Source organism: Lagenorhynchus albirostris, chromosome 5 (genome assembly GCF_949774975.1).
Source record: "Lagenorhynchus albirostris chromosome 5, mLagAlb1.1, whole genome shotgun sequence".
Taxonomy (NCBI): Eukaryota; Metazoa; Chordata; class Mammalia; order Artiodactyla; family Delphinidae; genus Lagenorhynchus; species Lagenorhynchus albirostris.
In genome coordinates, this window is record NC_083099.1 from 78216203 (window position 1) to 78230352 (window position 14150).

The 14150-nt window shown below is 37.7% G+C and overlaps 1 protein-coding gene across 1 annotated transcript in view; it reads right to left on the minus strand.

Annotated features, from left to right (window-relative positions):
- The window catches only part of SLC15A2 (solute carrier family 15 member 2), a 39973-nt gene that overhangs the window by 20924 nt on the left and 4899 nt on the right, over positions 1–14150 (minus strand). The window contains exons 4-8 of the mRNA XM_060150495.1: positions 13453–13594; positions 5418–5510; positions 4220–4319; positions 2295–2385; positions 1938–2015 (exon numbers count right to left, since the gene is read on the minus strand). Of these exons, the coding sequence (XP_060006478.1) occupies positions 1938–2015; positions 2295–2385; positions 4220–4319; positions 5418–5510; positions 13453–13594 (504 nt within the window). The remainder of the gene's footprint in view (positions 1–1937; positions 2016–2294; positions 2386–4219; positions 4320–5417; positions 5511–13452; positions 13595–14150) is intronic.

Sequence of the window (14150 nt, forward strand, 5' to 3'; positions counted from 1 at the left end):
GCTAAGTGAGGCACTCACCTTGAGCACAAAATTTAAGGGAGTACCAAAATTCAGTAATCAAGACAAAGGGTATCCTTGTCTCACCCTTAACCCATTTTTTCTCCACATTACAGTCAGAAATACCACTGAAAAATAAAAATCTAACCATCATTCCTCTATTCAAAATCCTTTTGAAGCTCTCTACTAGTCTCCTGATAAAGTTCTAATTCCTTAGTAGGTTAAAAGGCCCTTCATTATCTAGTTTCTGTCAATTTCTCCTCTCTATCTTTCCATTTATGCTCCAGGCAATTTGAATTCCTTTAAGGCCTTCAAATATGTCATACTATTTCTCATCTCCTTGTCTTACAGATACCGTGTCCTATTTCTGTTTCACTTTCAATCTTTTCTTTGATTAATCTTTGAATTAATTGCTGCTAATCCTTTAGGTCTTACCTTACACATCATTTCTTTCCTGACCCTCGAAGTCTTAGTCAGATATCCCTCCTATGTGTTCCTCTAGCTTTCTCTGTATTTCACCAGCTGTGACAGTGATCATACTATATTGAAATTTCCTGTTTTCTTATCTGTCTCCCTCCTCCTGCTGGACCAAATAAATTCTTTGAAAGCATGAATTCTGTAGCTATCTAATTCACCAGTGTGACCCCAAAACCTAGCACAGAATCTGACACATAAACGGCTCATTAAGTCAATGTCTATCAAATTAATGAGTGAAAAAAATCAAATGAATAAATTAAATTATAGTGAAAAGTCAGAGAACTGACTTATTAGTACCCAGAAAATTGAAGCAGCTGACTAATGATGACAGCTAACACTTATTTAACATTTCATAATTTATGAAACATTTCCATTACAGCATCTCTTTTGATCTTCATAATTACTCTGATATGTAAATAATATTATTGTGCAATGATCCAGAGAAAAAGACATAGTACTAATCAGAGGAAAACCAGGAAAATATTTGGCTTCAAAGGGTGAAGGAAGCAGAGAATGCATTATCACAGGGCTCCAGGAATTACCCATAAATTTCCTTGGAATTGGAATTGCAATCTGATATAATAATATTAGCCCCCCCAACCCCCGGTAGAAAATAATCAGATGGAACATTGAGTCTCTGGGCTCTTTATCCTCTATTGAGCTCTTTATGTGTTTGGACTGGATATCTTCCAGTGGGGGGTGTCACCCAAAGGCTCAGTGTGAGAACAGGTTTCCAGGTCAATGATTAGAAACAATCATGTCCAAGTTTCCCCTTAGGCTGTGTAAACTAAGCAACACACACATCCCCCTTCCACTTCCATTGCTGGGTTCCCTGTGGTAAAGAGAATGCCACTTGATCTAAGTTGCATCAGTTTCCCCCTACTTATCCAACTCCTCTTATTCTCTTTGCTTAAGAGCAAACTTCTTGGGAGCATTGCAGAGCAGGGCAGAAACGGCTAAACCTAGAAGCTACTTTAAAAGGCCCAACGAATTTTAAAAGTCTTTCAATTACCAGATAAATAACCATCAGATGAAATAAGCTAGTTCAAAAGGAAGGATTAATTATTTTCCTTGCTTCATTATATACTGTAGTGTAGATCAGTACATCTCAACCTTGACTACACATTAGCATCACCTAGATACTTAAAAAATTACAGATGCCAAGGCCTTATCCCACAGAGATCCTGATTTAATTAGTCCTACATAGGGTCCAGGGATCAGTCTTTCTTAAAGCTCTCTAGGAAACTTCTTATTAGTTATGTAACCTTGGGCACTTTTTTTTGAGGTTTCTGACTTTATTCAGTTAATTTATCTCCAACGTCTAGGGAAAACCCCTATAATAACACTTACCTAATAGGTTAGTGTGAGGACTGAATGAAATAGTTTGTGTAAAGTGCTTACATCACCCTTTACATGTGGAAGGCATCAGTGGCTATTAGTTTCCTTTGCCCCACTGCACTTACCAAGAGCTATCACCATAAGCAATCCTGGAACTCCAAAAGCCAATGCATAGCAGTCTTTCCCAAAACATTGCACATCTCCTACAGGAAAACAAAACAAAACAAAACAAATTAATCCTGAATCTTAAGTCTTTGATGTTCTATTCTGTAAGCTCAGGTTTTTGAGGTCATAGACATAGCCATCCTCTTTCTTCCCATCACCTAATCCACAATTCTTCTTTTGGGCCAGACAAAGCAAGGTTAAAAGAAATTCTCTCAGATTTTCAAACCAAAGGAGAAGATGGACAGGAGGAAGCCTTGAACAGATTTCTGGCTGGCCTGAGTAAAGCTTATACAGAGTCCCTCAGAAAACATACCAACCTCTCAGCATGGGTGTGACAAATGTAGAAATCAAGCTCCCTGCATTGATGGAGAGGTAGAAGACTGAGAAGTATCTAGTCCGTTCCTCTGCCTGAAAAAAAAAAAAAAGCCAAATCATCAGTGCAATATGCCTCCTAGCTCCACCCCCTACCTCGCGTTCAGACTAAGCGAGAGGTACATACACAGAGACAGATTCAGGCACTGCCTCTGTGAATGTGTATGTGAATATCATATCAGATATTTTAACACATATCTCGCTGACCCCAGACAAACATTTCCCTATCTTTCAAACCCTAGTACAAGCATCTTTAACATTCTTTTACCCCTTTATCTTGGCAAAAATGATCATCTTGTACACTATGCCTATGTACTGTGTCCTATACATATCTATTCTAATATTAGTTTCTTTGCATTAAATGTCTGTTTCTTTCTGTAGGTTGAGTTCCTTTAGGGCAGAAATTGTATCTTATTATTTTCTGTAATCCCCACTAGCATAGTACCTGTTATACTACAGACAATAAATGTTTATTAACTGAATTTATTAAGTGATTGAGTGACTAAATTAAATCATTGATTTTGTGGAATGTGTGGTAGGAATAGGACTAGAACATGGGACAGTGGAGTAAATTGTCCGTCAAACAGGATAATTTACCTAATGTTTATGGGAAGTCTGCCAAAGAGTATAAAAGGATGTCTGTGGGCTTGGAAATGGCTGGTGGAAACCTGGAGGTGCGTTTGTACTATTATTGAAATATCTTTGTGGAGCAGTTACAAAATGAAGCAATTTTCAAATACAGTTGCTGATGCTTTATTCATTGTGCACTTCTGTGCTTCATTCTGACACCCCAGATCTTTTCCTGACACATCAGCACAATCCTCATTTTCTATTTATGGTGTGGTTTGCTTCCTCTTCTGGTCCCCATTTAAACTCATTACACCAATCTATGGGTATAGTTCATTGTGCATAGAATCCCACTTGCCAGAGGTTGGTTATTTCTCCAACGTCAGCAAGCAATTATGATCTATGGACCCTCAGGCAGATAAAGAATATAAAATAACTCAAATGGTCTGAAGGGTTAGAGACATGAAGGAAGACAGGACACAGAGAAAGAACAGAGTGAAAACCCAGAAACATGGTAACCAGCTACAGAAGAGGGAATAATACATGGAGACAGCCAAAATAGAAAACTGAGAGGAAAAAAGAAGCAGCTAGAAATGTTGGCTGATCTAAGAATAGACTACTTCCCTTGCCTAGTTGTCACTGCTTCCTTATACAGGCCCATTTTTACCTTTATTCATACTGTTTTCCCCTCCCACTGACAGTGGCAAGTATTTAGGAAAAGAAGGAATGATCATCCAGACAGGTTCATCTAGAGAAACTCATTCTGTTTTATTCCAAATGGTCCTTTTCCCCTTTCATAGAATCTCAAAGCTAGAGATGCTTAAATCATCTCTGTACTACTCATCACCTCCCATTCCCAAAGTGATTACCATGTATCTTCTTAAGTAACTCAAGTGAGAGTAAACTCGCTACTTCCAACTATTTGAAGTTTTTCTTTCCATCAAGCCAGAAGCTAGCTTCCTATAGCTTTCAGCCATTGATCTTTGGTTTAATTACTGATATCCTTCAAATATCTATAGACAGCTAAGATATTCTCTTTAATTCTTATCTTATCCAGGCTATAAATATCTCCATTTCCCTCAACCTTTCTTCATAAGAGCATCTTTTAGTCCATCTACCACCCTGGTCACTTTCCTTTGAAATGTTGCAGTTTTTCCCTCTATTAATGACCAGTACCCAGCACTGAACACAGCTCCTCAGATATGATCTGACTGGTGGATCACTTCAATCTTGGCAAATGGTTACCTGCCGTTTGATGCCTGCTCTACATTCTTGAAAAACACAGAAATTACAGGACTCTTACATGTTTTTCTTCAAACTGGTCTCCACCAAAAGCTGCCACACAGGGTTTGATACCTCCTGTCCCCAAAGCTATTAGACTCAAGCCGACCATTGACAGGACTCTGAAATGGAGAGGTGAGAGTACTAACCATATTGATACTAAACACAACTGTAGAAATAAAATATAGAGCTACAAGAGAAAAAAAATGTGTACAAGGGCAAAGACCTCCTTCACATTTCTACACTGTGGGCATTTTCCATATGCCTTCAGTCCTAGGGGAGACTCAGGTACACTTATAATCCTTGAGTTTCTGCCAGAAAGTATACATTACATGGTGAGATTTGTCCCTGATAGTTTCATTTACCCCTTGTGCACAACAGATAGAAGCAGATACTGAAGGAACTCCAAAGTTAAAGCACTGGTTCTCAATCTTGTCTTAGTCAAAGGGATACTTCAATAGAATGACCTTGTGAACCCTTATCCCACATATCCTTAGTAACCACAAAATAAAATGTTAAACTAGTCATAACTAATAGGAGTAGTGCCACTGATTTCTGAGGGGACAAAAATAAGGAGGTATCTAATATTTATTAAATTTCAAACAAAATTCTTAACTCATTGGAAAATACACATATAGGCACAGTATAAACATGAATATGTACGACCTGCTTCTTGAACAACTCTAATCTTCTCTACTGACTGAACCAACAGACATCAGAATCTATCAAGAGTCTCTGGCATCATAAACATCAAGAGCTTAATAAAGAGGGATAGAGAAACTGGAATATATGGAACTACACATAAATGGAAATAATCCGAGCTTTGAAAATGAATTCTACAATGTATTATAAGGAAATATCACAGACATTTTTTTTTAACTCTGGTAAAGGTACAATGTGTGGATGGGTGAATAGGTGAGGGAATATGGAGGGCATGAAGGTTTTAATGTCTTCAAGCACATGAAGAGTTTTTATCAAAAGGATACTAACTGGGCATTCTACTAGTCCCCAAATATTTAATAAAAACAAATGAGCTTAGATAAAGCAGGAGAGTTCAACTGGTCAAAGTTTTTTCCTTAACCAATTTGGTATTAAAACAGATTGGAAAATAAAGGGACATCATTGGTAAGAAGACAGAAAAACATCTGTAATGAATGTGTGAGACATTTACCTGCCCAATGGAGGAAAAGTGGTTTAGTTTATTCCATGATTTTACTCACGTGTGTAACATTTGTCCCCCCAGTATTGGTAAGGCACCCATGGACTTGATCACATGGCCAAGCACATACACCAAGGAGAGATAGATGATTGTCCTGTTGAGAGAGTTAAATCAGTCAGTCTACAAACAGAATTCAGAGATTTGAGTAATTACAGCCTCAGAGTTCATACTGTTCTCAGTGCCAGGATAAATGGAGCGGCAGGAGGAGGGGGTGGAGGAGGAAAGAATTACCTGAGATATGCAAATAGAAATAATAATGGTGAATGAAACAAACAGTCTAGAAAAAGAGACAGTAACTCTTTACCCTGTAGTGTTAGAGATAATGGACATTCCTTTCTCATACCTGCTCTCTTTTCCCTCACTAACCCCACACAAACACAGAGTACCCCTGATCTTGTGTAGATATGTCATGACCAGGTTGGATTTGTAGCCAGCGATAATGTTTTAAGTAAGGAGAACCAGAAGAACAGGATACTTTGACCCGAGGTTTCTTCCAAGGAATGTCTTTGGCTCTAGAAATCCATAAGGGTCAAGAAAGAATGTCACATAAACAGGAAAAAAGGGATGGTTAACACAAAGAACTTTCTCTAAACACAATCACTGGGATATACAGAGAGGTAAAGGGCTCTCAGGTTCAGTCTGAACACTTGGGTTAATTGTAATCCCCACCACAGTTTCCTCATGGACAATTTCCCAAGGGTAAGAAAGGAACCAGGGTCTTTGAACAGACTTTCCAGTGATATAGCTCATGCAGTTGATAGGGACTTGTTGTTATGCTGTTTTTTCAAAAAAATCTGAATGACAAACAGGAAGTAGAAGAGTGAGGAATTCCAGTAAGAACATATGTAGAGATATACACACTGAAACATGGCATACTACCAAATATACAATGTGTATTATTTGTATTAGGACACCAGTATTCTCTCTATATATAAGTAGAATATTAATACTAGAAGGAACCTTGGAAATTATATAGCTTACTTCTGTGATTTTGAAGTGTTATATGCTAATGTGGAATATAAAGAATGGAATGAAGGTAGCAGAGAGAGGCTGGAGATGTCAGAAATCTCAGAATGTGGATTTCTCATTCTAAATGCCTAATCTTCCTAGGTTGGCTCTCCAGGGAAGGGATCTTAGAGGGTTTATAATGGGAAGCAGGGGATAAGAAAGCTGAGTGACTAAACCAGGGCTAATTAATATTAGGGGAAGGGGCAGCCTTTTCCAAAAGGCCTTGTAGTGTCTTCTGGAGAAAAGTTTCCTTCATTGGAATAAAAAGAATGAATAGAAAGAAAGGGAATAAAAAGGGACTGAAAAAAAGGCCAAAAATTATGAACACAAAATAGATAATCTATGCTAAATCATCACAGAGAAAAAACAAAAGGAGTTTGAGCTGGAGTGATAGTCTGCGTTGGGAGAACAGGGCAATATCAGGTTGTTGGACTAAATGAATGAGAGAAGTGTAAGTGCCTTAAAAGGAAAACAGGCAACCTTCTAGGTGAAAGATTCAGGGAATTAGTCTAGAATGTGAGGAATATAAGATAGGAAGCTAATGGCAGAGAACTTTAACAGAAGTAGAGAGAAGTCAAGAGAGACTTGGAAATTCTGCATTTGAAATGGAGTCATTGGGGTCATTACAATCCCAACCACAGGACACAGATCTGTTTTAGATAGACTTGACCAATCTTCCATTTGCAAATGAGGAAAGTGAAATCCAGAGAAGTCAAAGGATATTTTTAAGGTGACATTCTAATTAGTATTAGGATTAGGTCTAGAACTTCCACTTTCTTACAGCCCAGCATTCCTTCAATTTTATCATGGACAAGTTAATGTGGAAAAAGGAAAGGGAAGAGAAAGAAGTTTTAAATTTTATTTAACTGTAAGAATATCAAAAGCCAGAGACATTTTTAATTAAAGCTTAGGAACTGAGAAGGAGTATGTGCAGTAGGCATATATTATTGTACATACTTCCTCTGATGGCAGAGGAAGAGACCTAGGATAAAGAGGGTCAGCTCTGATGAGACAAAAAAAAAAAAAAAATAGTGGGGGAAGGACATGCTATAGACACACTCAAAAAAACCCCAGAAATTGTAGAGAAGACATCCAAAAGCATATTTGGCAATAAACACATTTAAGAGAGTGGCTTTTAGTGATTGCCATGATCAGGAGTCCAGAGTAATAGGCACAGGTCACAAGGTAAAAACCAACACTAGGGACTATGACTAAAAATGTTATTCTCTCTTAAAAGCAACTAAGCATCAAAAATTGCATCTGAGCATGTAATTAACCCTCTCAGTAGATGTTTATAGAAATAATAAAAATCCAGTGTCCATGCTTAAAAATTTTATTTTCCATTGTATATCCACTGGCTACTCTTTCCTGTGTGTAGCCCTGAAGGAAGGTTCACCTCTTTCCTGACATAGCGAGTTCCTTATACAAGAGTCAGGGACCCTGGGTACCCATTTTCTCTTAACAAAGCTATGATTCTGCGACTGCAAACAGAGGAAGCACTTTTAATAGAAGTTGTTTACTAAATTCAGATGTTTCTAATGTTATAGGATGTTTTTCATCCTGAAGATAACATCTGAAGAAAAGGAGAGGAGTTTTAAATACTTATATTCTTATGTTGCTGTCATCATTGTTTTTGTACATGTGAGCTCACACACACCCCGATAGAACAAGTTACTCATGTTTTCTCCAACTTACTTTCTCTCAGAAAGAGATACCAATTCATCCCCAAAGAGTTTTGTTATTTAAAAAGCAACCACAGGGCTTCCCTGGTGGCAAAATGGTTAAGAATCCGCCTGCCAGTGCAGGGGACACGGGTTCGAGCCCTGGTCCGGGAAGATCCCACATGTCACAGAGCAACTAAGCCTGTGCACCACAACTACTGAGCCCGTGTGCCACAACTACTGAAGCCCATGCACCTAGAGCCCGTGCTCTGCAACAAGAGAGCCACCGCAATGAGAAGCCCGCTCGCCGCAACTAGAGAAAGCCCGCACACAGCAACGAAGACCCAACATAGTCAAGATAAAGATAAGATTGGAGCTGATTTCTTTGATTTGCTTTGGTGTTTTCACGGCAAGAAATGCTTTCAAATCATTTTCTGTGTATAATCTGAATGCAGGTAAAGAATTCCTCAATTTGTCAGAATGCTAATTAAATGTAATAATAATTTGTGTAACCTGCTGTGATACTAAAGTGGCTAATGACAGTCACTTGGGTTTCCAACCAGGAAGGGTTTGTTTTAATGCACATGTCTAATTTAAGACGTTCACTGCTTTATTATCATGTAATATTGTCGTTTGCTTGAAATAGTGCAAAGCAAATAGTTGACTGATCACTCCTTAAGAATTTATGGTTTCTTGTAAAATCAACAGAGAATCTATTTCCAAAGAAAGAAATATCAAAATTAAGTAATAATTTAAAAATTTACGGGGAAAGTATCTCAGGCAACTCATAACAATTCCTAGATGTTTTTTATTAGTCCATGATGTTTTCACAGTAAGAAAGGCTCTAAATTTATAGATAAATGCTGGGCCTGCTACCTTAATATGTGAGTGTGGTTGCCCTGGATGCAGTGCAGAGGATACACAGAGGTGATAATTTTGTGCTCCAAGAGAATTAATGGTGGAAAATTACGTGATGCTCAAATAGCTCCTTCCTTAGGAAAAAGGAAACTATCCAAAAAGTCACACACCTAGCAGAATCTATTGGAACCTTGGGACTTAGATATTTTTATAATCCTATTTCTTTTTTTATAGAGCTTCAAAAAATCATCTTTGTTCAAAAAGAGGAAATATTTTCTTTACTATAAACGGACAGAACTTTTCTCATATTTTCACAAATGTTGGTGTTCTTCTATTTCAGGAATTAATTAAAAATGTTGTCATCAAATAAAAATTCCCATATTATTTAAAATTTTTTTTTTTTTTTTTTTTTTTGTGGTACGCGGGCCTCTCACTGTTGTGGCCTCTCCCGTTGCGGAGCACAGGCTCCGGACGCGCAGGCTCAGCGGACATGGCTCACAGGCCCAGCCGCTCCATGGCATGTGGGACCCTCCAGGACCGGGGCACGAACCCATGTCCCCTGCATCGGCAGGCGGACTCTCAACCACTGCGCCACCAGGGAAGCCCTAAAATATTTCTTTTATTATTATCAAGTGTCAAAGGTAATCAAGGCTATTACTCTTGAGGCACAAAGCAGATGTTGACATAAGAATGCTCTTTGTCACTACCCCTTATTGTCGTATGCCATGGTGCCAGTGATGTCTCACCCTAATCCCTGGAACCTATGACTATAATGAGATGTCACTTCTTTAATTATGTTATACTATATGACACAATTGACAGTAAGATAGTGAGATTAACTAGATGAGCCTGATCTAATCATATGAGCCCTTAAAAGCAGAGACTTTTCTCTGGTAACAGAAGGGGAAGAGATTCAAAGTTCAAGAAGGGTTTGATACACCATACTGATAGCCTGAATATGGAAAGAACCATGTGTCAAGGAAAGGGGACACCTCCACCTGAATGATGGCAAGAAAATAAGAACCTACAATGACAAGGAAATGAATTCAGGCAACAACGAATGAGGCTGGTGGTAGATTATTACCCAGAGTCCAACCTAGGAGACACTCAGACCTGTGAGCCAACTGACTGCCTCCAACTTCTCACTTACAGAATTGTGATATAATAAATGAATCTGGTTTTAAGCCAAAAATAAATAAATAAATTTATTTTAAAAAAGTAGCTGAAGTAGAGATTAAAAAAAAAAAAAAGGAATCACAATACCCACAACAAAATAAGTCATCTTCACACCTGCCCACACCTACCTCAGTCTTGTGCCTACATTTGAGTATCTGAGGGTGAATAAATTTATTAATTGAAACACTTGCTGTGCTGTGGGCCTGTTATGTACCAGGCACTGTTCTAGGTGCTGTGGATAAAAATATAAATGAGACTTTGTCTTCTAAGTGTCTGAAGAAGGTATTAGTTCATATACAATAGTTATGATAAGACAGAGTTTGGTAAATGTCACATGAGGGTAAAAAATAAGGAGTTCAAAGAACTTTAGATTACTTCTGGCTAGTGGTGAAAGGCGAGGGGCAGAGAATACTCCACTGCATAGGTGGAATTTGAACTGAGCCTTAAAGGGTTTGGACATAGAAGGCTGGGGAGGAAGGAGATTCCATGAAGTAGAAACTATGCAAACAGACATGGAAAAGAAATGTCCCTGTTTATCATTAGGTAAGTATTAGTATTTGGTTTTTCTCTAGTGTACATTTTTGAAAGGGAGTATGATAATAAGAGCAGAAAGGTAGTTGGATGAGATTAGTAGACAGTGTGTTAGCAGAAATTTTTGAGCAGAGTAGTAATATGAACAGAGATTTCTTTTAGGAAGATTAATTTGACAGAAGTGCACAGACTCAATTGCGAACAAAAGATATGGGAAGCAATGAAAACATCATACACGTCCATTTCAATAGCCCAATTTAGAGGCTAATGAAAACCAAAACTAGAGTAGTGGTGATTGATGGCCATGGGATTCAGTGTTGAGGAGGGAGAATGTGAGAGAGATTATAGAAATAGAATTGGCAGAATTTGAAAACTGATTGGATGTGGGAGTATAGGAAAGCTAGGAGAGAGGATAAGGTGGAATATCCAGGAGATGAATGCTAACATGCAGTTATAATGCATAAGGGCACTTGAGTGACAGGTTAAGATTACAGAGTTTGAGGAGCCATTAGCATATAGGTAAAACTGACACCGCAGAGCCTGCTAAGGGAGAATCTGGAGAAAGGGAAGAGGGTAAAAGGTATACACTGGGGAAATGCCTACATTCAGGAAAGAGTAAAGTAAACAAAAAGCAAAAGAAAAGCCAAATGAGGAAGAATCCAAAAAAGTAAAAGAACCAGAAAATACAGTGTTAGAGAAGCCCAGGAAGTTTCAAGAATTTAGGAGTGACAACAGACTAAAATGTTAAAACACATTCAAAGTGAATAAGAATTTAGAAAAGACCACTGGGTTTGATAACAAAGAGATCATTACCAGTGATCTAAGAGAGAAGAATTTCAATAGGATAAAAAGATGACATACTATATATTATTTCACTTACCGTAATCTGCCTTGTATTAAAGCTAGTTGAATATGAACACCATGAAGCAGGTATTATGTCTTATTCATCTTTTTATCCCTCATGGTTCTTTGGACAAATAGAAGTTGCTCAATAAACATTTACTGAATTAAACTCGATCAGCTTAAGTTGAATCTAATTGGATTCTACTGCACTGCATTACATTACTCTACCCTAAGGAGTGATAATGAAGAGTGAGAAAGGAAGGCAACAAATAATAAGTGATTCTTTTAAAAATCTGAAGGTAGTGGTAATAAGACAAAGAAGATAGAAAAAGAAAGGTTAACAATAATTTTGTTTGTTTAAAGGTCTCATATTTGCCCTTGCTTCTAGGTACAGGACAAGAGTGTCTCTGAGGAAGAATTTGAAGGAAAGAGATGGAGGTATTGAGGGTACAAAGACACCAAGGAGAGTGATCTAGGCGACGGTGATACATTTGTAAAAATTCATCCAGCTGTACATTTAAGACTTTTGGATTTGTGTACTTTATGTAAGTTATACCTCAATAAAAATAAATTCAAAAAAAATTAAAAGTACCTCATAAAGGATTGAGATTGAGGGCACGAGTGGAGGTTGCTAAATTTCCTCTGAAATAGTCAGGAAGCTATTACTTACCAAATCTCAGATCTATACTTTTTCAATCTTAAAGGAAGTCATTTTAAAAATAAATAAAATTACTACGTGATATATGTGAGTCTTTTATTCTATAACTGAATGAAGACTATATACCATGGTTTATACTTTCTGCACATAGTGCCAACCCTCTATCTGGATGGACTTGGTAACTACTACTACATAAGGAGCAAACATAGATCTCAGCCACCTGCCATACCTTTCCCAAGGCAAGAAACTGTGTTTAGTACTAAGTTGTGGTTGTAGCGCTATATTGGGTGCTGATTAAAAACTTTAGAAGAATGAATATATCTAGGCCAAAGTGAGATAGAAACCAATGTTTACTAAAGAGGATTCCTTGGAACACTAGGTCCACAAGAAATCCTGAAAAAATATTCCACGGTTAAATAAGTTTGGAAAATACTACATACCATAACCTCCTCTTGGATATTTTATAGTATGAGTTCACAAGTTAAAGGCTGTAAGAAGTCATGCAGTAAAGATACCTTTTTAGCTTTATTCAGCCTAGCATTTTCCAAACTTATTTGACTATGAGAGCTTTATGTTCCCATATAACATTCATTAGATCCTATACAACCAATTTTCAACAGAATGCAGTTTGAGAAATGCTAATTTAGACAATTCCATAGGTGACAAGTCTACAGAAAATACCTGAGTGATGGATATCTAAGAGCCATCTCTAGCCCATGAGGATGATGTTATAGGGGACAAAAATAACACTGTCCCAAACATATCTCTTGGTGCTATTTTCAGGGACTTAAAAGATACTGAACTGAATAGACCATTAGTCTAATTCATGAAGATATTTATTATATTATTAAGAAATAAACTACAGAAGGTTAGAGAAGAGAAACAGAGATGGTAAAAGAGCTAAAAAGAGGGATTCATAAGAAGATAGTAAAAGTGTTGGGATGACTCAATCTAGAGAAGAGATGGATAGTATATCAAATAACTACATTGAATTATAAATTTTCTTGTGGGTAGCAATCTCTATCACCTGAGATCAGAACAAGAACTAGTCTTAAATTACAGAATGGAAGATTAAAATTAGATAAAAGAAAAAAACCCTGCTGACTGAAAAGGGTATAGAAATATTGGAAAAACTGATAATGAAGAGACAAAACCTTTCTGTATTGTCAGTCTGAGAGAGATTCTTATTTGTCATGGATGACATAAGCATGTTCTTGCTTGGAAGCAAGAGGCTAGAAGTGATAGTCTCTGCACAATTAATATGTGCAGCTTCTTGGACTGTGACCTCCCATCATCCTTACTTGAATTTTCCCAACCATGAGTCAGCAATGGCTGCTCCCAGGATGGGAGTGAAATAACAGAGGCTGCTGAAGGCATGGTATACAGATGTGGAAGTGTCTTCACTCCAGTGCAGGAAATACAGGAAATACAGGGTCAGCACAGCTGAAGCAAAAAAAGAGAGACAAAACAAAATAGATGCATTAAAATGATTTATGGAGCAGAAGAACATTTGATATGGTCTTTGAAGTTGATCTTGACCTTCAACACTCCTATCAGTGAAGTGATGAGGGGTGATTGCTGGGCAGTAGAAGCAGGGCCCCTTGGAGTTGTGGGAGTAAATGGGGCTATGCTTAGTATACAAATGCAATACTCCTCCCTTCAGTCTATGTGTACATAGCATCATTTAGGCTAATCCAAAAGATAACATGGGGCTTCTAATATCCCTTCCTTCTCCTTCCCAGCAATGATATAATCCATAGACCCGAGGAACAGAAATGAAGACTGGAATGTCGATGATGAGAGTTTTTCCACTTATATTCTCATAGGCTGTGTTCTGATTTCCACTTGGCCTTTCTGTTCTTGGCCTGTATGAGTTAGTAGGTGAAATCCCATGAGGCATTTTTTGGAAGTCTTCGCCAAAGGAAAGGACCAATTGGATGAAGGCAGAAAGAGTAGATAAGGGAAATAAGTGCATATGAGATAGGTTGTTACAAACATG